The sequence below is a fragment of the Onychostoma macrolepis genome, chromosome 08, assembly GCF_012432095.1.
Source record: "Onychostoma macrolepis isolate SWU-2019 chromosome 08, ASM1243209v1, whole genome shotgun sequence".
Taxonomy (NCBI): Eukaryota; Metazoa; Chordata; class Actinopteri; order Cypriniformes; family Cyprinidae; genus Onychostoma; species Onychostoma macrolepis.
In genome coordinates, this window is record NC_081162.1 from 16,338,948 (window position 1) to 16,362,808 (window position 23,861).

The 23,861-nt window shown below is 38.6% G+C and overlaps 1 protein-coding gene and 1 long non-coding RNA gene across 2 annotated transcripts in view; one reads left to right on the forward strand and one right to left on the reverse strand.

Moving 5' to 3' along the window:
- Positions 1–8,739: 8,739 nt before the first annotated feature.
- Positions 8,740–13,095, reverse strand: LOC131545662 (uncharacterized). Its single transcript, XR_009272474.1, has 4 exons — positions 12,957–13,095; positions 11,384–11,708; positions 9,178–9,246; positions 8,740–9,072 (listed from the first exon to the last, which is right to left on the reverse strand). It is a non-coding gene; the product is annotated as an uncharacterized LOC131545662 (long non-coding RNA).
- Positions 13,096–13,871: 776 nt separating this feature from the next.
- Positions 13,872–23,861, forward strand: part of nol4la (nucleolar protein 4-like a) — a 45,052-nt gene continuing 35,062 nt past the window's right edge. Inside the window, exon 1 of the mRNA XM_058784689.1 lies at positions 13,872–14,217. Coding sequence (XP_058640672.1) covers positions 13,876–14,217 — 342 coding nt within the window. The 5' untranslated portion in view covers positions 13,872–13,875. The remainder of the gene's footprint in view (positions 14,218–23,861) is intronic.

The window sequence follows — 23,861 nt, forward strand, 5'->3', positions numbered from 1 at the left end:
TACGTTTAAAGCACCAAAAGGAAACTAGTTAGTTTTTTTTTTTAAACTAGATTCATTAAAATGATTTGGCTTAAAAGAATGATTAATTTAGGAATCAGACATTGTGCTTCTCTCATGAATGAGGAGGACTAGTGCAGATGTCAAATTTAAGTCAGCACTAAGTGCACATCATATGAAAGGTTTAGTTTAGTTAGTCAAAAAAAGTTTTTTAGGGTAAGCTTCAGTTTGTTTATTGTAATTGCATCAAAAATATCTTCACAAAAAATCTCCACTTGAACTCTGAAAAAAAGAGAAAGTAAAACAAGTTTTAAATGACATAAAAATTCTGTCTTAGAAAGTGTGTACACTGTTAGACATTTCTGTAATTTCTGCAGTTATTTACTGTATATCACCAAGTATAATAATGCAAATTCTCTTTACATTAAATAACTAATACCCTTTGCATCATGGGAATTTTCTGTGACATCAGACCCCACATACAGAGACTTACTGTATTTTTAAAAATTGCTGTATACTACTGTATTTGCTGTAACGGCCTCTTTGGCGCCATTCTATTGTGGTTGTTTTATTTTCCTCATGTCTTACATTTGGATTGACACGATTTTCCCTGCACCTTGTCTACAACGCCGCAACAGCTTGGGACTCACTTCACTGGACGTGTTACATGGCTTGTAATGATTGGAAAATTCGTTTGTACTATGTCAGAAACAGCGCAAGCACTTGGAGTGCATCTGTACTTCAGAAATATACCCGGGCATCACTTTACCGTCCGCATCCACTGTAGATAGTATATAATATATATTACTATATAATGGGTTCTTTTTATCGAGTCGTGCCGCGCCACTTGCGTCCGAGGAAGACACGGAAGCAGCGGGGCAGCGCCGCGGGTTTTCCCAGGGATGAACCTGCTAGAGTGGGAGAGTTTCCGGAGAACATCTATGCTGTGTGTCCATGCATCTTACGAGATAATAAGACCAGCAAGCAAGGTAAAAATATATGTACGTTTGTCTGTGTGTTTGTGTCAGATTTTTGCACACCAGTTTACCTAATGCGAGTTCACACTGCACGATTTTAGCCCGATTTTTCACTCGCCGACAGGTTTTGATAAATCGCCGACAAATGCCCGACATCGGAGGCAAATCGGAGCTCGTTCACGCGAGTGAGAATCGCGCAGTGTGAATTATCACAGACGCGATCTGAGGGAATCGCCGACACGTCGCCGACGCCTGTGAAATATTTGGCATGCTAAATATCTGGAGCTGTCGGCGATTCACAGTCACGCTGTGTGCAATGATTTCTGACTGAAAACTACATCATGATGACCTTCAGCCATTGAGAGACAAAGATACAGGGCAGAGGGAAGTTCAGTGAGGAGTTATAGACCATATCAGTATTTTAATATGTAGCTACAATTATATCATACAGAAACGAGCACAAACGCTTGACCAGCCGCAACATCAGCATAACAGTTACTGCAAAATTATTATTTACCACTCTTTGCAGAACACAATCCCTGCATCTCCCTCCCGCATCAACTTATGCTACCCCAGATAGTCACGCAGTGTGAAAACAACAGCGATCCGACGAGTTTGAAAATCGTGCAGTGTGAACTCGGCATAAGGTTAGTAACATTTACCCGTCAACATGGCGGTAACATGGTAAACTGCCCTGTCGTTTCAAACGACTTTTGTCAGCTTATTGAATTAAATTACCGAATTAAAATTATTTTTAACGAGCAACGCTTATTTTCTATTAACATTAGGTTAACAAATGGGAAATTTTGTTCAGATGTTAGTTAATGTTGGCCAACTATGGTTTTGAGACATTTGTGTTTTCTATATATGGAGTTTACCTTTTAAAAGTGTGCCATTTCTACTTCTTGTTTTTCAGAGAAGATATTTCTGTCACTGACAAAGTGGACGGTGAGCAAAGGTGGTGGCCACGTTTTGGAGCAGCACCTGGGTTTTGCAGAAATTTGTCTTTTTTCTCCATTATATTTCTGTTGCCTAAATATTCTTTGTGAGGATGAATCCAGAGGACACAACATAATGCACTGCAAAACGTCCTAAGACAGGAGAAATGGTGAAGATGCACTGTTCCAGCATTGGAAGACTATATTTTTAAGTGTACAAGGTTATACAATGTTTTAAATAAAAAAAATTGATATTTTGTAATTATTGTGTCTGTTTTAACTGAATGCCAGTAGTACCTATGTACAGTAATAATAAAATGAATTCTATATAAAAACAAAATCAAATCTAATGAAATCTATATTAAAATGAATGAATTACAGTAGTATACTGATGAATTTGATTTGTTTACAGTAATTTACTGTAAAACAGTACAGTTTGCAACTGTAAATCAAATGCAGTTTGCTACTGTAAATCTTAATTACAGTTGCCAGTATGTTACTGTAAAAATCCTTTGAAATGTCAAAACAATGTAGCTAGGTCCTCTCACATGGTCACTGTCCTTTAGGTTGTTTTTTATTTTTTGGTGACTTTAAAAAAATAATAATAATAAATAACTTTTTGTATTATGTAGTTCATTTTAAATAGTGGAGTAACATAATTATTTTGAAGTACAAATATTTCATAGTGTGTTAATATGCACAAAAATAGCAGCAAACCGAAAAAGTGCCTTCTAATAGGAATGCTCCACTCTCACCCTCAGCTATAAATGAACCTAAGATCTCAGACAGCTCATCACAACACTGACCTCGCTATTGAGATGACAAATCCTATCTTACTCTGTGCTAGTCAAGCCTGGTCTAGACCACAGCAGGGTCAGAGGGATCAAGGTAGGCTTTGTGTTATCAAGAAGCAACGCCCTGTGAGTGACAAGAAAGAGTGAGTGTGGTTCTAACCTACTTCAGGAAAGAGAAATGCTTGAAAAATAGCTGCAGACAGGGTTTTGTTGATTTCAGTCACGAAAAAAAGTCCACTGTTTATTGTCAATAGTGTCACCATGTATTAAGCACAGATACACAGAAGTCACTTTCTAACCAAGCAACTTTCTGTTGGTCAGTGCTGCAATGCAAATATACATGACCAACTAGATAAGCAGTTAAACTCTTCTTAATGAGTCTTACAACTCCTTTTACCATGGGCAGTATTGAGCAGTGTGTTTTTAAAGGGTGAGGTTGGGATAAAATCCCTGCAAGAAAGACCAAGGACGATGAATGAGAGCGGTAAGCAACTGAGACGGGGAAAAGACAGAAAACAATACTAGAGGTCAGGTCCTGACAGGTGCGATCAAACTCATCACAAGCTCCCAGGATAAGGGAACTCACAGCCACCACAGGGGGTCACGCTGCACTTGTCACAGCCAATCAGACACAATCACAGCATGAGCACTGCCTGTGTTTGTGTCTCCTCACTGTTAGACTTTTCTAGCCAATCATCTTGATTGATTTTGAGTTTGACTGACAGAGATGAGGGAAGGAATTGCAAAGCGTGTAATGGAGCTAGAAGTGTTGTAAACTGCTCTGGATGTGTATAAAATCTAAAAGGTGACAAAATCACATTGTGTGTATTTTTATTTAATTAATTTATATGTGGGATTTAACATATGTGACCCTGGACCACATATTTTTCGAAATTGAGATTTATACATCATCTGAAAGCTGAATAAATAAGCTTTCCATTGATGTATGGTTTGTTAGGATCGGACAATATTTGACTGAGATACAACTATTTAAAAATCTGGAATCTGAGGGTGCAAAAAAATCTAAATATTGAGAAAATTGCCTTTAAAGTTGTCCAAATGAAGTTCTTAGCAATGCATATTACTAATCAAAACTTAAGTTTTGATATATTCACGGTAAGAAATTTACAAAATATCTTCATGGAACATGATCTTTACTTAAAATAAAAATGGATAATTTTGACCCATACAATGCATTTTTGGCTATTGCTACAAATATACCCCAGCGACTTAAGACTGGTTTTGTGGTCCAGGGTCACATATTTTTAAACCTAACATTCATGTTTATGAGGGTGTTGTGTCAGAAATGATCTAATTATGCCACAAAATAGAATAAAAAATGTTCCAGGTAGCATACATATAGTTGATTTCTGACACCATGAGTGTTTATACATGTATTTTTCAGTACTACACTAGTGCAGCTTCTGGTTGAAGCAGACATGAATATTGTTAATATGTGACTGAGTTGGTTCATGTGGGAGGGTGTAAGTTGGGGCCAAGAGGGTCATAAACACACTTTGGCTTTGAGGTCACTGTGTTATTCTTCAGTGGGGTCACCATAAGGTTTAGAGCAGGTGTGTCAAACTTAGTTCCTGGAGGCCTGCAGCCCTGCAGAGTTTATTTTCAACACACACATATAGTTTTCAAATAAGCCTGATGGTCCTGATTAGCTGGATCAGGTGCGTATAGGATTGAATCTAAACTCTGCAGGGCTGTGGCCCTCTAGGAACTAAGTTTGACACCCGTGGTTTAGTGGTTTAGAGTATTGATCTCAGTGACATACTGAGAGCCTCTTTAAAGAAAAACCTGTACATAGAGGGCTACATTTCACAAGTGGTGTCTCTTTTTTTGTAGTGTTTATTTTTTTGACCTTGTTTCATCATTTGAAATCCAAAGACAGACATTTATTTTTTCTCTAAAACCATGTGGCAAACACATGGCCTTTGTGTAGCCAGTTACTTCCCCTCACAGAACAACTCCACCTGCTAGAAAAATGTGCTTTGAAAGCACAATGTATAGAATGCCTGGTTAATATATACATAGAGCGACCTCTATTGGACATGAATTGCCATTACAGCATCTGTTTATAAAGCCGACTTCATATGCAGCCAGCCATTCGTCCGTTTTCTCACGAGATGTTCAGTTGACTCTGAAAAATAAAGGTTATTTTTTGGCTTTGATGGTTTGTTGAAAAACCTTTAACATTCACGCAACCTTTCTACTGCACCAAAGGTTACTTAGTGGAAAAAGGTCTTAATTTTTTTTTAATGTTCTTCATTCTAAGAGTGTGTGAGAGCATAAGAGTGCATATAACCATTTATTTAAATTGAATAATAATAATTGATCAAATATGACAAAAACAAAACAGCCTAATCCTAATAGGCTAATAATAATAATAAAAATAATAATAATAATAATAATTTTTATTGCTATTGTTGTTGTTGTTGTTGTTGTTGTTGTTGTAGTAATGAATCACTATAAATCATTACAAATCAAAAATTTCAGCAGTAATTTAGATCACGTCCTCTGCAGGATCCCTATTGTGCTCCGGCCACGATACTCTGATGCACCCCCAGGAGTCAAACACACACACGCACACACCGCCAAGGCACTGACCTTGAGTTGCCATGGCAACCTCTTTGCTCCACATGAAGCTTCACTTAAGTAAACAGGCATGCATACACTCAAACAGGCATGCATACAGACTTACACCTTTGTATGGAAAGTATATTTAACACAGAGGCTACAATATGAACTCCAATTATAGTAAGTGGCACAAAGAGAATAATATACATTTATGCAAGGTAGAAAACAGTGATTTAAAAGACTCTCACAGTGACTTGCAAATAGCCTATTGCAAGGTCATTCCCTGTTAAAAAACCCCCCCTGAACTTAAGTGAGGTCAAGGTCTCAAGAGTGATAGCTGAAGTCTCACTGTTTGTGGGACTTGAACCAACAACCTTCTGATGGGCAGCCCTGAGCCCTGCCCTAATTAAAATGACTTGTCATCTAGTTTTAAATATCTTTAACATTACTTGCTAACTTCAGTCTGGTAGAAATATTGTTTTGTGAGATCTGCAAAACAGTTCAAATGAATAAGGGATGACTAAAGAGTGCTTAGACAAAAACTTGATAAGACTTGTCCGGCCATTTCCACACCAAGACTCACATTTGATGGAATTCAAATATAACTAAACTTTTAGAAATAGATGGAAGATGTGAAGTAAGTCTATAGCTGATAATTTCAGGACCGGAAGATAACATTTCTGATGCATGTATCAATAATTCTGCTGCAAAGCTTTGTAAACTGCTCCAGTCTTAAATGAGTAAAGTGATGCTGCTATTCAAGACGAAATGAAATGTTACAGTCTGTTGCATTTCATTCATTTATTGTTGGTTCCAATAGTTCACATTTAAATAGACTACTACCATGTTGTTTATGTGACATCTGGTGTGAGGAAAATTTGTTACCTTGTTAACTGCAGAAGAGAGTCCTTTTTATGTGTTTGCGTCATCCTAATTAACAGAAGTCAGTCCTAATTAACAAAAGTCTTTGTATAATATGATTCATCGGCAAGTGGTTGTTCAGAACTATATTTGCCTCTAAAACCCATATGTACATGTTGTCAAGACGACAAGGTTGATCCTGAAATAACTGTTTTCAACTAGTAAAGTGTATTAAGAAAGTTTCAAAAAGCCTTGAAACACTTTTAAACAAATTAAATGAAAAATATTGTATTTAGTATTTTTTTTTCCAAACGTATCTTACTTTTTATACTACAAAAATAAATGTTTTTAATATAAAATGATGTGTTGACTATACCCAATGGTTTGAATTTCTTTAAAAAATGACAAAATTGGAAAGCTGAGATTTTGTTTCATACCTAAAGTAGCCTTAGTTGGCTCTTTGCTCCACACAATGTATTTTTCACTGCCTGAGAACATGATGTGTGACGTGAGAGTGGCATGGCTTGTCGAACATAGCAACAGTAACGAAGGGGGCGGGACATAGTTTACAGTATAATACTGTTACTGTAAATGCACAATTTTTGGAAGTAAAAAAGAGCAAGTATAATTTATATTGAAAACATATCTATCTATCTATCTATCTATCTATCTATCTATCTATCTATCTATCTATCTTCTATCTATCTATCTATCTATCTATCTATCTATCTTATTGCCTTGTGGGCTTTACACCTTTCTGTTTCTCTGCTTCTAACCCCATGTGTCATAGTTGTCACAGTTGGTTATAATGGTGTCAGGAACTGTAGGTACTGTAGTCCAGAGAGTCTGTCAGTCAGCCAGTCTTCACATATGGTGCCCTCTACACACCCACACACAGGCAGGTCGAAGCTGCTGTGGCTTTAAGATGCATACAGATGTGAAAATATACATATTTACCCAAGTGTAAACATTTTGCTTTGTCAATTAACAACACTGTCCATCAAGAGTTCAAGCTTGTCCCATTAGCGAAGACCTCTCTCCTTCTCGATCTTCTGTCTCTGCTTCTCCCCCTTTCACTGCTCATTTCCTGTTACTTGGTTACCGGTTGCCTCGAACTGCTTGGGCCAATTGCGTTGCCATGGTGACCATGCCCATTCTGTCGTTTCCCAACAGCCTCTTGGCTCTCCTGTCCTGACATTCCCCACTGCCCCCCAGCCTGCGCGCCCAGGCCCTGGCCCACCCTACACTGATGTCCCACGAGGCTGTCTGTGTGTGTTTGCTTGCGTGCATTCGTGTGCTCGCTCCCTCCCCCACTTCCTCAGTTTGGACGACAAACAGACCGACCACCTCCCTGTACAAGCAATTTAACAACTGCTGAAGAATTCATGGCTTATCTGCATAGAAAGACAGAGGTAGGGAGACTGGAAACAACAATTTGTAGTTATTTAGAACAGCCTATCCGAATTTTGATCCAGTACTGAATAAAATGAGCAATCCTGGGAGTCCTCCATGGCCTGAATTGAATAAATCACTGATTTAAAGTCAAATGATGATACTGAGTTTGATTTTGTTGTTGATGTTGTAAACTGTTCAGAATAGAGCACAGGAGAGCCTTTCTGTGCTTTTCTGATGGACTGGTTTAGTACACCTTTTAATAAATAAATAAAAAGTCAGCTTGGTCATTATTCTGAAAGTGTTGCCATTTACAGTAAATGTATAGAATAAACTCTTTGTATCTAGTTCAGCAGCTTTTAGACAAAAACACACAGCATTGTGAGTGAATTTCCATGGCTGAACTTAAGGTGGCAGCAGCGAATAGATCATCAGTCAACTTCTCATCAGTCATCAAGTAAGAAATATTAATGTTGGTCGTCAGCATTTAAACTTTATCTGATTCAGCACTGCCCACATATTCTCTCTTAATCTCTCTGCTTTCCTTTCTCAATCTTTCATTCTTTTAGGTCCCCTTAGATTGGTAAAATGTTCATTTTTATGTGAAAGAGCCAAACCAGACCAAGCACTGGATATGATGAATGGAGCAAGGACTTCAAGTTATATTAAAGGCATAGTTCACCCAAGATGACAATTCTATCATGTTGTTGCAAACTTTCTTTCTTCCGTGGAGCACAAAGAAAGATCAGCTGATATAAAAATTATTATTAAACTTTATTTGGTGTACTACTTGTGTACAATGCACATTTCTTAATATTAAGTCTAAAATGTGTTTTAATGTCACTTTTGATAAAAATTGTATGTTGTTTAAATAATATCAGCCGTTAAATGCAAAATGTTTAAAGTGTACCTGAAGTGTACTTGCAATAGTTCCACTTTAGTACAATTAAATATACTAAGCAAGAATATCTTTTATTGTACTTCAGCATTACTTCCGCACAATTAAAGTGCATTAAGTACAAAATTAGTTGTTCAAGTTTAGCAGACTTTAAGTATACCAGTTTAGTATACTAAAAGTACAATTGCAGGGCATTTTATTAAGTACATAAATATGAAAATGTATTTTTAGTATACTTAGCATGAAATAAATATATTTCAAATACATTTATGTATATTTATTTTTCACTAGGGTATTCAAGTCAGTGGGGTCCAATACAACATCATCTTCAGAATGGAACGGCAGGCTGAGTAAATGATGACAGAAGTCTTCGAGGCTTCTCTTTAATTTATACACAAAGTCAGAGTACATCCCACTAAACATCTCAGAACCAGGATGAGACTACATATGCTTGACACTAATCACCACAGTTAGAGAGCAAGGCTTGCCGTTGTAAGGCTGAGATGAGTCATGTGACCCTTTGAGGGACCTGAAAGGAGGAGAGATTGCTTCTCCCCAGCCTCCTTCCCTCCTCCAGTTCTAAATGACAGGGTTATGGAGACGATTACTGAAGGTTCATCATTGTCCTCCTGTGAAGGGGGAAGGGGAGAGTATTAAGGGGGGTTTAATTATGAAGCGAGGGGCTTATTAACAATGTGAAATGATAAACCCCCTCCCTATGCAAAAACACACACCCCCTCCTCCTTTTCATCCCACCAGCTGATCCTGATGTAATTTGGGCCGCAGGGTGTTCCGGCACCAATCTAAGGGGGGCAAAGGTCAAGAAAGTCAAAAGGTCTTATAAGGGACAGAAGAGAGATTTTGTGCTGCACACGTACTGTCATTATTATAACCACATGACACACCAGGCATCACATATCTCTTGTTAACATCTTATTTTATTGCTGTTTCCATAGCTTGTTTATTTAATACGTAAATCTATATTCACGCAGACGTGACTGGATACAAGTGCAGAAGGATGTTGTGGATGTACAGAGAGAAAATTGAAGCAATCAACAGAAAGGAAGAGAAGGATGGGAAGAAACCGAGGTAAAGGAGGACAAAAAAGAAGGAAGAGAGCGAGAGAAATGAAGAGAAGAGAGGGAGAGATTAAAAGAAAAAGGGTGACTGTTTTTTTTTCCTAAGCTAAGTTCTAAGCTAATGCGCAGCTTTAGTTACACCCACCCTGAGCCGGCAAATATAAGCAGCAGAGTGCACACACACATCCATACAAAACGGCTGCCTCCTCTGCACTGGCACCGTAATCCCTTCTCTCCCATTCACTTCTGCACACACACGCTCTCAATGGGAGTGAGATACACCCTTTGTTGCTGTAACAGAAACCTGGCATGCTGAAGCCAAAGGCTGGTGGTGCGCACTGTGCGTGTGGCCAAAACGAAGAGAGAAACATAGAAATGGAATGACACGGGGAACATAAACTCATAGAAACACCTGCAATAGGACAAAAATAAGAGTGTTCGCTTCAGTGCCAGTACGTTTAATCATAGCCAGAAGGCATGATGTAGAAATGTTAGGGTAAGCTCTGCTTTTAACCTCCCTGCCTGTCAGCGATTAGTCATGTGAGCTGATCTGCTAACTCAGAAAGAATGCTCAGGCCCGAAACAGACCAATCATGGGCTGGACCTGGAATATGCACATCTCTGTCCAGTTCGGTCAAAATGATGAAACTAAGAGAAATTCACACCTGAATAGCACACTGCAGCGAGAGTTTGTGTTAGAGTGTGGTTACAGTTATGTAAGCTTAATTTTGGCTTATTATAAAAGAAATAACAAAATTTCATTTCAAGTGGGAAATGACTGCCCAAAACACATAGAATGTATTCAATACATCTGAATGATCATCAACAAAAGAAAAATCTAATTAGATGTTTTTACTTACATTCTATTTGTCTCATAAAAATACAATAAAATGAAAAATGATGTTTGACACTGACTTCAAACTTAAGCTCAAACTATACAATAATGCCTGTCAAGTATATATATATATATATATATATTTTTTTTTTTTTTTATTATTATTATTATTATTATTATTTATTTATTTATTTTTTCAAAAGGCAGATATTTGTGACCAAACATGTTCAGAAAATGTTTTGGTTGTCCCTCATTCATGCAATTTTTACCTGCAAAATTTGCACATATATTTGTTCTGTCTGTTATAATACAGTATATATTCATGTAAAATACCTCCACTATTCTATACTAATGATTATAATTCATATAATCACATAAAATACTCTAAAATATAACTTGAATTATTTTTAGCAATTAAATGCCTACTTTCAAGGGCCATTGTCTTACTAAATCACTCAAACTTAGCTATCTTGTTCATAATTGACTCGACAGTTACTAATTAGCCAACTTTAAATTATGTATCTTTTATGGCACTTCGAGGTGTTGGAAAGATCAAGTAATTAGTTTAATATGTGCCCACACGTTGCTATATTCTAACATTGTTTATCCTTTTACACAGGTTAATGCAATACAGTTGCAAGACCAATGAAAAAAGATTTTCTCAGACACCTCTGCACAATTTCTCTGTATTATCAAGCCATTTAAACCATCAAAAATAATATTTCTTCTGAGAAATATATTATTAAAAATAATGAGATTGCTCTCATTAAGGCTAAATAAGAAAAAAGGATTGAATTAAATACATTTTATACCAAAATCAGTTTCATCTAAATATAGCCTTGCCGTGTGATGGTAATTGGTTTGTTAATATCTTTTCAAACTAAAGGAGTCACATCTGGGACAGATATGCAGGGCTGTGCCAATCAAAGAGGATTTAGTGCTGTCAGTCAAACATTTTATTGGAACTGACTAGTCAATACTAGCTGCTGGGCAAAATGAACATGGTATTTAAACAAGGTGCAATACCCCTTTAAGAATCGGAGAACATCAAAGGGATACATTCCTGTCAGCTTCGTCAATTGAATCCCAGACCTTTCGACAGAATTCCTGAGCTCAGGGAGGATTCCGAAATGCTGAAGTGATTCCAGACCAGGGAGACCTTTTAGAACTCAAAACAGGTTCTAGGACTAAGAGAAGATTCTGGAGTGAGGCAATGCAGTCTGGATGGGGCAGATACAGGCGGCCTGTTCTGCTTCTTCAGCTGCTGGAGCTGAGCTGCTGTCATAGCAACAGCAGCCGACATCACCAGCAGTCCCAGCATGGTCCTCGACACAGCCCCGGAGCACTCGCACTACACAGAGAAAGAGAGGATGCTCACATACCAGCACTCACATATGGGGACACGCACTAACACAATGCAACTAATATGTACACATACATGACCAAACATGAGCACGCTGTCACAGAGCATATTAGAAATTAACAGGCCAAATACACTCACAAAACCTGACATCAGAGGACATTTTAAACAGACTGGACCACACACACACCACATATCACAACATAACAATAACCTAAGCTATGCCAAGAATGATCTATTAGCTAACTTTACAAGTATACCCACACATATAGGCATGTATGAAGAGTTTATTTGCAAAAACTGGTAACTCAGTTTTTATTTTGTTAGTTAGCTGTATTTTTTTAGTTATTATTAATTAATCAAAACAACCCAACTGCAGTTTGATTTATATTAATTGTAATGCAGGATAAACAAACATGATTTTTGAACATTTTTAAATTAGAAAGCTTATTTGCAAATGAAATCTTCATATATATTTCATATAATTCTGAAAATGATCAATTTGGAAATTAACAGTGACTATTTTCACTATGTATCCTTTATTGTTATCATAAACATCAATAGGCCTATATAATCTATTAATATTCACAAGTGGGCAGAGCGCTTCTGAGCTAATTACAATGTTACTTTGACAACAGCACTCAGCTCAATTTACCTGAACACTTAAGAGTTGGACCAAAAGACCCCTTCTTTAAAGTTAACAAACTATCAAAATAAGGAAATAAATCATTTTAAACTACTTTACTCAACACATTTTTAAATAGAAGAAAAAAAATCATTTGTAAGGGATAGTCAACTATTTTCTGTTCTGGTAATTTTTCACTGTACATTCACTCTATTTATAAAGTGCATGATTATGGGGCAAATTAGTGGCTTTTGTTTACTTATGTAAACATTGTTATGGACTACATTGGTTTTATTTGAACCTTTTGTGTATTATTTTAAAATGGTTAAGAACGGGGTAGCCTACTTTAACATACCCCCAAATCACTATACTTCTCAAAAATGATGACTTAAATCCCATTACGATTGTTGTTTTGTAATTATTGTCATTTTACAAGAGAACAAAAACATCTGAACCATGTTGATGTATATGCCGATTATTTCATTCAATATATTTCAGTAAATAGCCTACGCAATAGGAATATTTTCACTTTGTTGATCAAAATATAAAAATCATTTTCCCTTTTGTTTGTATCGGAAATTTTTCTCTTTATTGCGACACCAGATGCTGCCTACCCGCTTTGTAACCACTGCGTCCACGCGCTGCACCGTCTACTTCCTGAAAAAAAAAAGACTGACATACAAAGAAAACATAGTACTTCGTTACGGCTGCTTTTTTATTTCATTGTAAGCCACGGAAGACGTTTCTGTCACAAAACTGACAGTAGCTATTAAATCCTGAGGATTCTAAACGAGAAATGTCAATTTGGGACGGTCTCTAGCGTGGTGGCGGCAGCATTGCACGCGCAGGTCCGATTCAAACAGGTGGAAAGAGTGGGACAGTCCTATCGCGTGACGGTGGCTCGTGAAGGCGGTCTGTTTTAACCCGCATAGCGTTTTTTGCTTGAAACACTGCTATTAAAATAATTCGAGTCGTTTTTGCTGAAGATTCTCGCGCCCGGATGACATCAACAGGCTTGTGCCACATCCCGTTTTAGAACGCTGTCTCGCGCCGGTCGTTTGAAAAGTGGGCCGTTAAAGTCTGTTACACGCCGAGCTCTTTTTACCCCTTCCTGGAGCCAGAAAGGTTGTGTGTGTGTTTTTGTTTTTTTACATTTACGGCATCGACCCTCGGGGTTTTTCCCACTTGCTCTGGTCCTCTAGCCGTTTACGCACAGGTGGGAGATACCCGCTTGGTAGGACAGCCCCCTCTCTCAGTTCCTCAGCGGATGATGCGTGCAAGTGACATTTGCCGTTGCGGTTTGGGACATTAGGCGAGGCGTCTCTGCTAACAGGTGTGCGACTGCCCAAAACAGCCACACACAATACGACTTTTTTCGCCTTGTTTAGCGGAGGTGGACCTCCAGCACCGGTGTCGAAGCGATCATCCTCGTAGCGGGACAGGGAGAGGAGGGGGAGTCTACTATCGTTTTCAGGCTTTGTAGTTGCATTTGATCGTTTCGAAAAGGGGCTCGCGGCTCACAAAGAGGAAGGGATGGCAACTAAGAAACCATGCGCGGATTTAACAAAAAGGAGCCGAAGTCCCGTCGTGCTGGAAGCAGAGATGTTCAGCGAATTTCAGGACTGGTGTCTCCGGACTTACGGAGACTCGGGTAAAACAAAGACCGTGACGCGCCGAAAATACAACAAAATCATGCAGACCCTGCTACAGAACGAGGAGTCGGACGGTGTCTATGTCGACAACAGCCACATCAACGCCAAATTTAAATTCTGGGTGAAGTCCAAAGGCTTTCAGGTCGGCAGCAACATCTTGGGCGAGCACAACAAGAAAGAGCCATCGGGGAAGCCCGTCCTGTACGTCCCTGTCAAGTCTACGGTAAAGTGCTTTTTTTCCAGTTGACTATATGTGAGTGAATCGTATCTGTGTGTGTGTGTGTGTGTGTGTGTGTGTTTGTGTGTGATTGTGAGACTTTAACTCTCAATATGGTTCGGCTGATGCTGGAGCCCTTTCTCAATATGCTTCGGGACAGCGCTCGTTTGATTCCACCTACGCGCAACCCACATTGCTGTGCGCAACTTTTCAATCTTACACCTCGGGTTGACCGAGCATATTCATCCCTCACCCCAACCGGGCAGAACAGTCTTACTCTGAGAGCTGGCTGCCATAGCAACGCCGGTCCCTCTTAGCAATAACGGCGGTGTAGTAATGGTATCTGACGATTTGACATGACGTTGTCCTGCTGACGGGATCGGGATGTCACAGAAAATCACAACATGGCCCGTTTTTTTTTTTTTTTATCCCTGCAAATCATGATAATGTTGATTGAGAGAACGTTATTTTATTCACTTTGCTTTATGTCACTGGACGTTTGGAGGCGGGAGCGCGTGTGTGGTGAGCTCGTGTACCAAATTGTTGGGGATGCCGGGGCACGCACGGAGAGTTTTCCTAAGGGGCTAACGATATGGTGGACGTTAAAATACAGCTATATTGCTCTAAATGAATCAGTATGTTCTGAGAAATGAGTGTTTGGGGGACTTCAGCTGCTCTCGTGGACCACTTGAGGGTCTGCTCCTCCTGTGGGCATCTCAGGCACTGACACTCGCGCGCACGCCGATCAATGTGTCATTTAGGGCGACATTTAACAAACATTAAACGGTGAATAAAAACAGCGTACTTTGATCACATGTAATGCTCAACTATGTCAACATCGTGCCTTGTACGTTTTTATTCTGGAGAGGGAAAGCAAGCTCTTGCATTGTTCTGTACCGGATGAGGGCGGAGCGGACGGTTGGCACCCGTTGCTCTGGTAACCTACCTGTTCTGCTCTACAATGCTCGCGTTTTTTTCACACATCCCAGGACTATGACAGAATCCATCATTAGAAAGACAGCCAAAGCAAGGGCTCATTTAGAATCAGTTTGATGACCAAGGAATGGACAAAAATTCTGCACTCCAAGGATGCGCGATGTTTCATTTGTTCGATGCATGAAGGCATTTGGTCACGAAGCTTATTTAAAGACCCGGTCTGGAGAATAATAGTTTTAATAATAGTTCACTGGACAGAAATAGTTATCACGACCTATCATTACAGTGGGTGTTTATCTTTTTTGTTAATTTAGAATATAAAAATGTAACCAAATTTAATGTACTGTAAAGGCTGAGATATGTGAGATATGAGGCAAGTGACTGTTTTCTTGAACACTAGGAGGTCCTCGACTACCACTGGTGCATTATGCCATTCAGGGTGTCATGAACAGACACCATTTTGAGTATTGCCCTCAAGGGGTCCCACCAACAGACCTTTGTCTGCCATCCAGGAGGGACCGACCCCCCTGAGACTGGCACACCTCAGCCTGAGAAAAATAAGCACTCAAATTAGAAACAATGGTGACATGACTGTTTTTTAATGAGTATTTTAATGGCTGTTCATACTTGTTTCACTATTGACATAAAATCCCAGGTGTTTGACTATGCATTTAAAAACGCAACAAGGATCAGTAATCATGCCAACGGGAGTCACCAAGTGAGCACTTTGTACAAAAAAAGTATAATTTCACATTCTTTTTTTTTGTTGTTGTTGAAAATAACCAAAGCTAAATTAGCGTCGATTAATCCTCGTTAGCAGATAATTGCTATGCAACCATTTGACAGCTCCTAACAGGCAGCTCCCAGCGTGCTTTTCATTTATAAGACTGTGTTAAGAAGAAATGAGGCAGAACTCCGAACATAACTTCTCCCGCCACTGTTAACCCTTCACACAGATGTGTGGGTTAAACTACCCAAAGGACATCCAGTGAGCCTGTGGCAATTACAGATTCTCTATCCATAAATTGCTCCTGTAATGGAATGAATGTGCAAGTCAGATGTGAAACTGAAGTTCATGATTACACACATGAATTACATGTTGGGAAATACGGCCCTCCCCCCAGCATACACGTACATTTCTCCACCCACCGCTTTCTCTCTCTTTCTCTGAGGACATGTGGCTGATCTGAGGTCTGTATACACTGACATTCACTATCATTATTTAACAGTTCCCTAATGCCGTATTTGTTTTACCCTTCATCAGTCATTCTGTCCCTCTGTGGAGACTATGTGCATCCTAATACAGCCTCCTGTCACTGCATGACACATACACATACACTACATCTCACAAACGATCTGTCGGTCACACAGATGAGCAGTTCTGTCATATGGAAGCGGTCATATCTGATCTGTGGCCATATATACAGTATATATATAGGCTTTTTAAACACTCCCCTCATTGGTTGTAACTAAAACAAATTCCCTGCCCAACTCATGCCATTGGTTGAGCCTGTTGCTGCATCAAGATTTTTATTTTGTAAATCATTGAATTATTAAATAAAAAAATATTCATTATTTATTCATTGATACATTTTTTAAATAAGGCACAATGTGCTATTAATATTAAGAAATTTTCCATATATATATATATATATATATATAGAATATAGAACATGATGGCTTTCTCTGGCAGGGTAATGAATCCAAGCAGCTGAGGTCACTTCCTTTCATACCCACCCCGCCATGTTCTTAACCAACCAGCATGCCACAAAGTGTCCAAGAACAAGGAAGTGCAAACATTCACACACTTACACACTAAGCGAACGAGATGTTCACATCAGCGTTATTATCTCATTAAGGACTGGAACAGTAGGGGATCCTTCCCAACCTGCTCTACGCAAATTAGACAACAAACAAAGAAAGAAGAACAAACAAAACAGAGCAGAATAATAAGAGGAACAGAGGCAACCGGGACCTTTTTTTATTTATTTATTTATTTTTTAACTGTAATAGGATACAGAGAAAGTGTGGCATAATATTTATGTGCTTCCACTTAGCACAGTTCTAATCGTTTTAATCATATAAAAGTTAATTTTTTAAAAAACAGCATGTTGAAAAGGGAGTATTTGGTGTGTTTATTGAGTCGGGTTTGTGTGCTCCTTTTTAACATGTTTAATTCCTGGTTTTACTTTTATTTCCTGATTCTTTTTTGTGTGAGAAGACAGATAGTGTACGCTGTCTCTTATCAGTTACTCTCTCCATCTTTTCTCTTTATCATCAGCAATAAACACAAAATTGACTTCACCCAGGGTGCTCCCTGCCAGCTCCCATCTGAACAGAACATTCTCCTCTCTATCTTCGTAGTCTGTTAAACCCCCGTGTCTTCCTTTTCACCTTCCCCTGGGTGGCAGGGCTGCAGGGTGCCATGGTGTGGGTTGAAGCCCCAGTGCAGTGTGGGATGCAGAAGAGTGGCAGTGGGCCTCTCTGATGCAGCAACACCATGGGTGTGCCAAGTTTCAGTGTGTGGGGGCGAGAAGGAGGGGGACCTGATAGAGCAGGGGCACTTCATCCTGTGTGGTTTTAAAAGAGTTACACTGTCATTGTGGAAGAAAGAGAGAGAAAGAGAAGCAAAAAGGCCACTAATAGCATATAAGTCGAGCAGCCCATGCTATTCTGTCAGCGCTGACTGGGCTCACAGCGCACATATCATTCATAAAGCTATTAAATATGTATCTGTTGTGTCACAGGCCTACTGTAGACTTTGTTTCATGAGAGTGGTGCTCGATTCTGCTGCAGGGCATCACAAGCTCGCTCTGCTCTCTGTCTGTCAAAGTCTTTCTCTATATCGCTTTAATATTCTCTCTCTCCCTCTCTCTTGATCTGTTTCTGCTCTTTCTCTTTGTTGCTGTCTTTCTAGTGAGGGGGAGTAACTTCATTTATCACCTGTTATGTCCTGTGGCTAACACTGGGAGCAAAAACACACTCGCACATGCACAGTCAAACACGCAATATCATAATTAGTTGTGACCAAAGGTTCACAGGTGTTTAAAATTAAGGATTTTTCTGTTGCCAAAATGGGGTCAGTCATTCATGGTTTTACTCACACGATATCGTCTGTTTATTCTAAGCGCACATTTGTCTGCTCCTTTAAATTCTTGAGCTTGAGCGCGGTGATTCTGATTGTCAATATTTTTATCATTCATCAGCTGGAAAAATCGTTCTGAAAGGGATTCCAGCGATATCGTTTCGCTGTGCGTTTATCATTATAGCTGTGGTGTGGACCCTGCCATTCTTTAATATTGAGAACGATTTTTAGAATTATATCTTTATCATTATATTTATAGTTAGTTCTTGGTGGGAATGGGCCTTTATACTGGCCCTATATCACAAATATTTATCAATTTTATTTTTAGTAGCATATTTTATACACTATCATTTGAATGTTTAGGGTCAGTAAGAATTTTTAAAAAGAAATTAATACTTCAGCAAGAACACATTCATTTGTTGTTCTTTTGAACTTTCTATTCATAAAATAATCATGAAACGATATTAAGCAGCACAACTATTTTCAATATTAATAATAATAAGAGATGGTTCTTGAGCATCAGATCAGCATATTAGAATGATTTCTGAAGGATCATGTGTAGGGCTGGGTATCGAGTTTTTAGGCACCGACCGAATTGCCTCGATACCTCGCATCGAGTATCGAAAAATGTCTTGTCGTTCAGTACCAAATTTCTATACCTAAGGGGTTAATCTCATCAACGTCAGTGAGGCAATAAGCCTGCAGCACTAGGTGTATTCGTATTCGACTAGAAGCGACGCGGCGCAGATTGATCAGTGTTTGACATCCGCAAGAGCGATTCGAAAGCGTACGGAGCAGTCTGCTCTCTATCGCGTGGTTTTGTTTACTACACACAGACTGAAGCGCGTGACGCTCGCGGTGATTTCAGTGTCTGCCGTCTCACTAAATGAGGACATAAACACATGAACAACATCTCCAGAACTGCTCTGAGAGTCACTTCATGTGCATTTTACCGTTTGATTAGAGTAAAACTAGCGTCATATCATATATGTCTACACAGAGAACTGTAAAGGTATTCACGGCAACCCGTCAAAATAAACGTTAGGTTTAACTTGGAAGACACTGCGGCAGAAATACATTACTATTGTTCAGCAGAATGTACATACTGTTACTACTAGGCTACTATTAAAATTATTAAAACTTAATTTTTTTAAGTAATGATCACACAACATTTCTTCCATGTTTTAATTTTAGTAGTAAACCCCCTTTGTTTGCCAAAATAAATAAATAAACTTTGATTTTCAATCATTTAAAGATAAATAAAATTAATGTTTTATGCCTTCATTTGAAAACCAGAACACAGAATTTCTGAGGAAAAATAAAACATTTCATAAGGCTATTTTAAGAATAAATTTGAATAAACTAAGTTTTTATGCATTCAAATAATTAGACATACTACACCAGAATTGAATAACAATAAAACATATGGTGAAAGAAAATAAAACACCCACTTATGAAAGTGGATAAAGATTTTAAAGTCTTTAACAACCTAGAATAAATGAATAGAAATTATGATTCTGTCTGAGCTATGCGTTTTAAAACAAATACGCACTAGTGTAAATGTAGCCTAACAGATGTGTAAACTGAAAACTATTTGAACTTTAGTAAAATTATTTGCACTGATTTATTGTGTTGGATATATTTTGTTCCTTTGTGCAGTGGCTCAGGAGATGAGGCTTTGAGTCTGCATAAATGTCAACAAGTTGAAAAAATAAAACCAAAGTTTTTTTGAGATAGTGTAATCTTGTTAAAACTGATTTCATAAAATTGGTATCGAAAAAAGTATCATTCAAAATCTTTAAACGATACCCAGCCCTAATCATGTGACACTGAAGACTGGAGCAAATTCAGCTTTGCATCACAGGAATAAATGACATTTTTAAGTATATGAAAATAGAAAACAGTTGTTTTAATTATAATAATATGCACAATATTACTTTTTAAATGTATTTTTGATTAAATAAATGCAGCCTTAATTGCTGAGAATGAGAGACTTAAAAAAGATTAAAACCGACTGAACCCAAACTTTTGAGTGGTATGCTTATTCTCACCAAGTTAAGTAATGTTATTAATGTATTTTTATGTTAAATATGCATATATGTTTAAGCAATGACTGATCACAATAGTGAGCTTAAAACCTAATACATTATGAAAAATATTGAATATTTTACAGTATATTATAGAGATGATAAATTATTACTAGCTATAATGTCACTCTGCTCAAATGCATTAGAAAACAACTGCATAATGTACAAAACATTACAGATTTATGTTCATTCTTGTAATTTTGATAAAGCCTCATATGGTCACCACCAACTCAGTAATGGGCCATCAACCATTCAGAAAATCTCTCACTCTAGCCCTGGTTTATTATTAAGCATTTATTGAAACATTCTTTAAAACACATCCCACAGTCTACTGCATTTGCACCGAATGCTGACAATAACATATATACTACAGCTCACTGTAAGACTTCACACTGCTCTCCTAACACTCACACACTCGTGTTTTGCCTTCATCTATGTCTCTGTTGATTTTCAAAAACTGATGAAGAGTCCAGCGAGAGGGAGACTTTTTAAAGATTTTTCTTATTAAGGGGGCAAAGGAGAAAAAAGGATGCTGCAAGATTTTAAGTGAGGGAAATGATTGCTTTCTGTTGCTATGCCAACGGAAACAGAAATATCCTCATTGCCGTGTATGTGTGTGTGACAGAGGGAAGGTTTAGTCAGTGTTCTGCAGTATGGGCCTATGGCAAGACAACCGTGAGCATATTCTGACTCTCTGAGCTGGGAGAAATCTTCTGGTCAAGCGTTTGAGACTCGCTCATTCCATCATATCTACTGAGGGATGATAGAGGTTCTTTAAAAGCAGGACTTTCAGAAAACCTCTGGTGTCTTACATCATATTTGTAACCTAATGTGACTTATCTGTCGAGAAGAAGAGTGAATTTTAGGAGAAGTAGAAATGGAAAGAAAAAAGAAAATTATACATTTAACTCTGCCTAGAGAAGTTAATGGTCTTGCACCCACTGTAATACGATAACTAGGTAATAATTTATGCAAAATATGTGTTTTAAGAAAAGCAAGATGGTAGCTACATTACAGATTTGTTGTAAAAATAAGCTGTTACAACCTATATATGCGCTTTTCTCTAATAATTCTTTTCATCAGAGACAGTGAGGGGGAAACAGCTTAAGAACTGACACCTTGTCCGATGCAACATTGCGGTCAGCTATTTTCATCATAGTGTGTGCATGTTTGTGTGTGTTTTTTAGTGTCTACCCTCTCTTGCTCAGAACTCCAGGTCAGCAGAAGGCTGATCTGTGCAGAGAAACACTCTCAAGAGACGCTATTGTCCGGCCTGCAGGGATCAGGAGACACTGTCCTCTGTCCTGAAGGAGTTGCTTCTCCTGGCGACTGATCTCAAAAATACACACACATCCACCCAAATTGCTGTTGACAACAGAACATGTATCCACACTCAAATGCGTGAAGAAGAGACGGACTTAAACTGTAGCAAACCGCTTTTCGATTCCATTATTAGCATATCAGTGAGGAAAAAAATCAGGCAAAAATCTCATTATGATAAGTGATTAATTAGCGAGCATATCTGCAGAGAGCCTTGGAGAAAAAGGGATCTGAACAGACCTTCCCTTAGCTCCCCTCCCCACCCCAAACCCAAAGACACTCTCTGCCTCAACAGTGGCCTTTTATCTACCAGTCATTTGCATGAATGCTAACAGTTTTGCATGATGCATTTGCAATAGCAGGTTACGACATGAAAAGCCCACAGAGCGCACTATGCTGTCCACACACAACATACAAGACAGCCACAATGTCCGCTGACACAAAGACTCTCTTTATTGCATATACTTCATTAGCACTGACCCAAAGTCCTTAAATCAGTTCTTTTTCTTTAAGTTTATCTTGCAAAACTGAATAACTCAAATAAGGAGACTTTTATTAAACTTAAAAGTCTCATGCTAAGGCTGCATTTATTAAATAAAAAATACAGTACAAACTGTAATATTGTGAAATATTATTATGATTTAAAAAATTTTTAATATAGTTTAAAATGATTCGGTGTTTAAGAAACATTTCTTATTATTATCAATGTTGAAAACAGTCGTACTGCTTAATATTTTTGTGGAAAACATGACTTTTCAGGATTATTTGAATTAAAAAGTATTTATTAAAACTCCAAAGAACAGTATTTATTTGAAACAGAAATCTTTTGTAACATACATTTATTTACTGTTACTTTTGAACAATCTGATGCATACTTGCTGAATAAAATTGTTAATAATAAAAAACTTACTGACCCCAAAGGCTGAAGTGGTATTAAGTTAAAAGTTGCTTAATGAAGTCCATCTTCTGCATTTAAATAAACCAGTGTCACCTATTTTTCATTTTATTTGACTAAAAGTTTGCATCGTTAGCTGCAAGCTATCATATCAGAGGACAAAAATGTTACCACGTTACTGTCTACATTTACTAAGAACTGTTCTGATTGTGCTACCACACACACACACACACACACACACACACACACCGCTTGATTGACCCACTTCAGTCTGTCTCTTAGAAGTGAGAAGCCTCCTACTTGAAATGGATGTTTGATTCAGAAGTAGGTGATCTGATCCAGTATCCTCTTTACCATCTTTTACACTTTTGTCTTTTTGAGCTTTTTGGGATTCACAAAAGTAGAATGGGTCCACGTGCATGAACCCTTGCATCTGAATCTATAGGAATGTAGGAGGAATGTATAAATGCAGTATGCAAAGTTATGTACATCTATGTGTATGTATACATTGTCAGTGTGTGTGTGTGTGTGTGTGTGCTTGTTTTTGTGTGTACCGCATGTGCTTGTGTGTGTGTGATGAGAGAGGGTCGCGGATGGTGCTGCTCTGGTGTTCCTCCCCTCAGCTCCTTCTCTCTGTTGCCATGGAGAGACCGTTCTCCTCTCCCATAGGAGAAGAAATTAACACCATTTTTAACTGGCTCCAGGGCCTCCCCCCTACCAGAGAGAGAAAGAGAGAGAGAGCTCCTACAAACACACACTCGCACACCTACACAGATAACCACACACAGACACGGTCCTGGTACACGCTGCCTCCCTGAGCGGATCAGGGAGGATGTGTGCATGCGTGTGCTAGCGAATAAAGGCTTTCTCCATCTCTATTCTGGGAGGATGCAGCTTTGGGACAAAAGAGTGTCTCACTCCATCTCCCCCTCCTCAAATTCACCCTCCCTACCCTCTATGCCACTCTCTCTCTCGCTCACTCTCTCTCTCCTTTGTAATTAACTGCTGCAGTCTCTCATTAGCGTTGGGATCCTGTCCGGTTGTCTCACTGTCTGCACCCCCCCTCCCCACCACGCAATTACACCATGACACCAGGGTCACGTGACCCAGCAGACACCTCAGAGCATGAACAGAGCACGTTTATACCCACATGCAAACAAGTGTTTTATTTCTTGTGGTTTGAGCTTATGCGGAGCCGTAACCACTGTAGCGTTTGAGGTCTTCAGATTAGCGGTCGATCGATGTGGGTTTTGACATGACTGTTTATCTTTTCTTTATTTTTAAGATTTACTTTGGCATTCGTGGCTATAGTACAGAGAGCAGACAG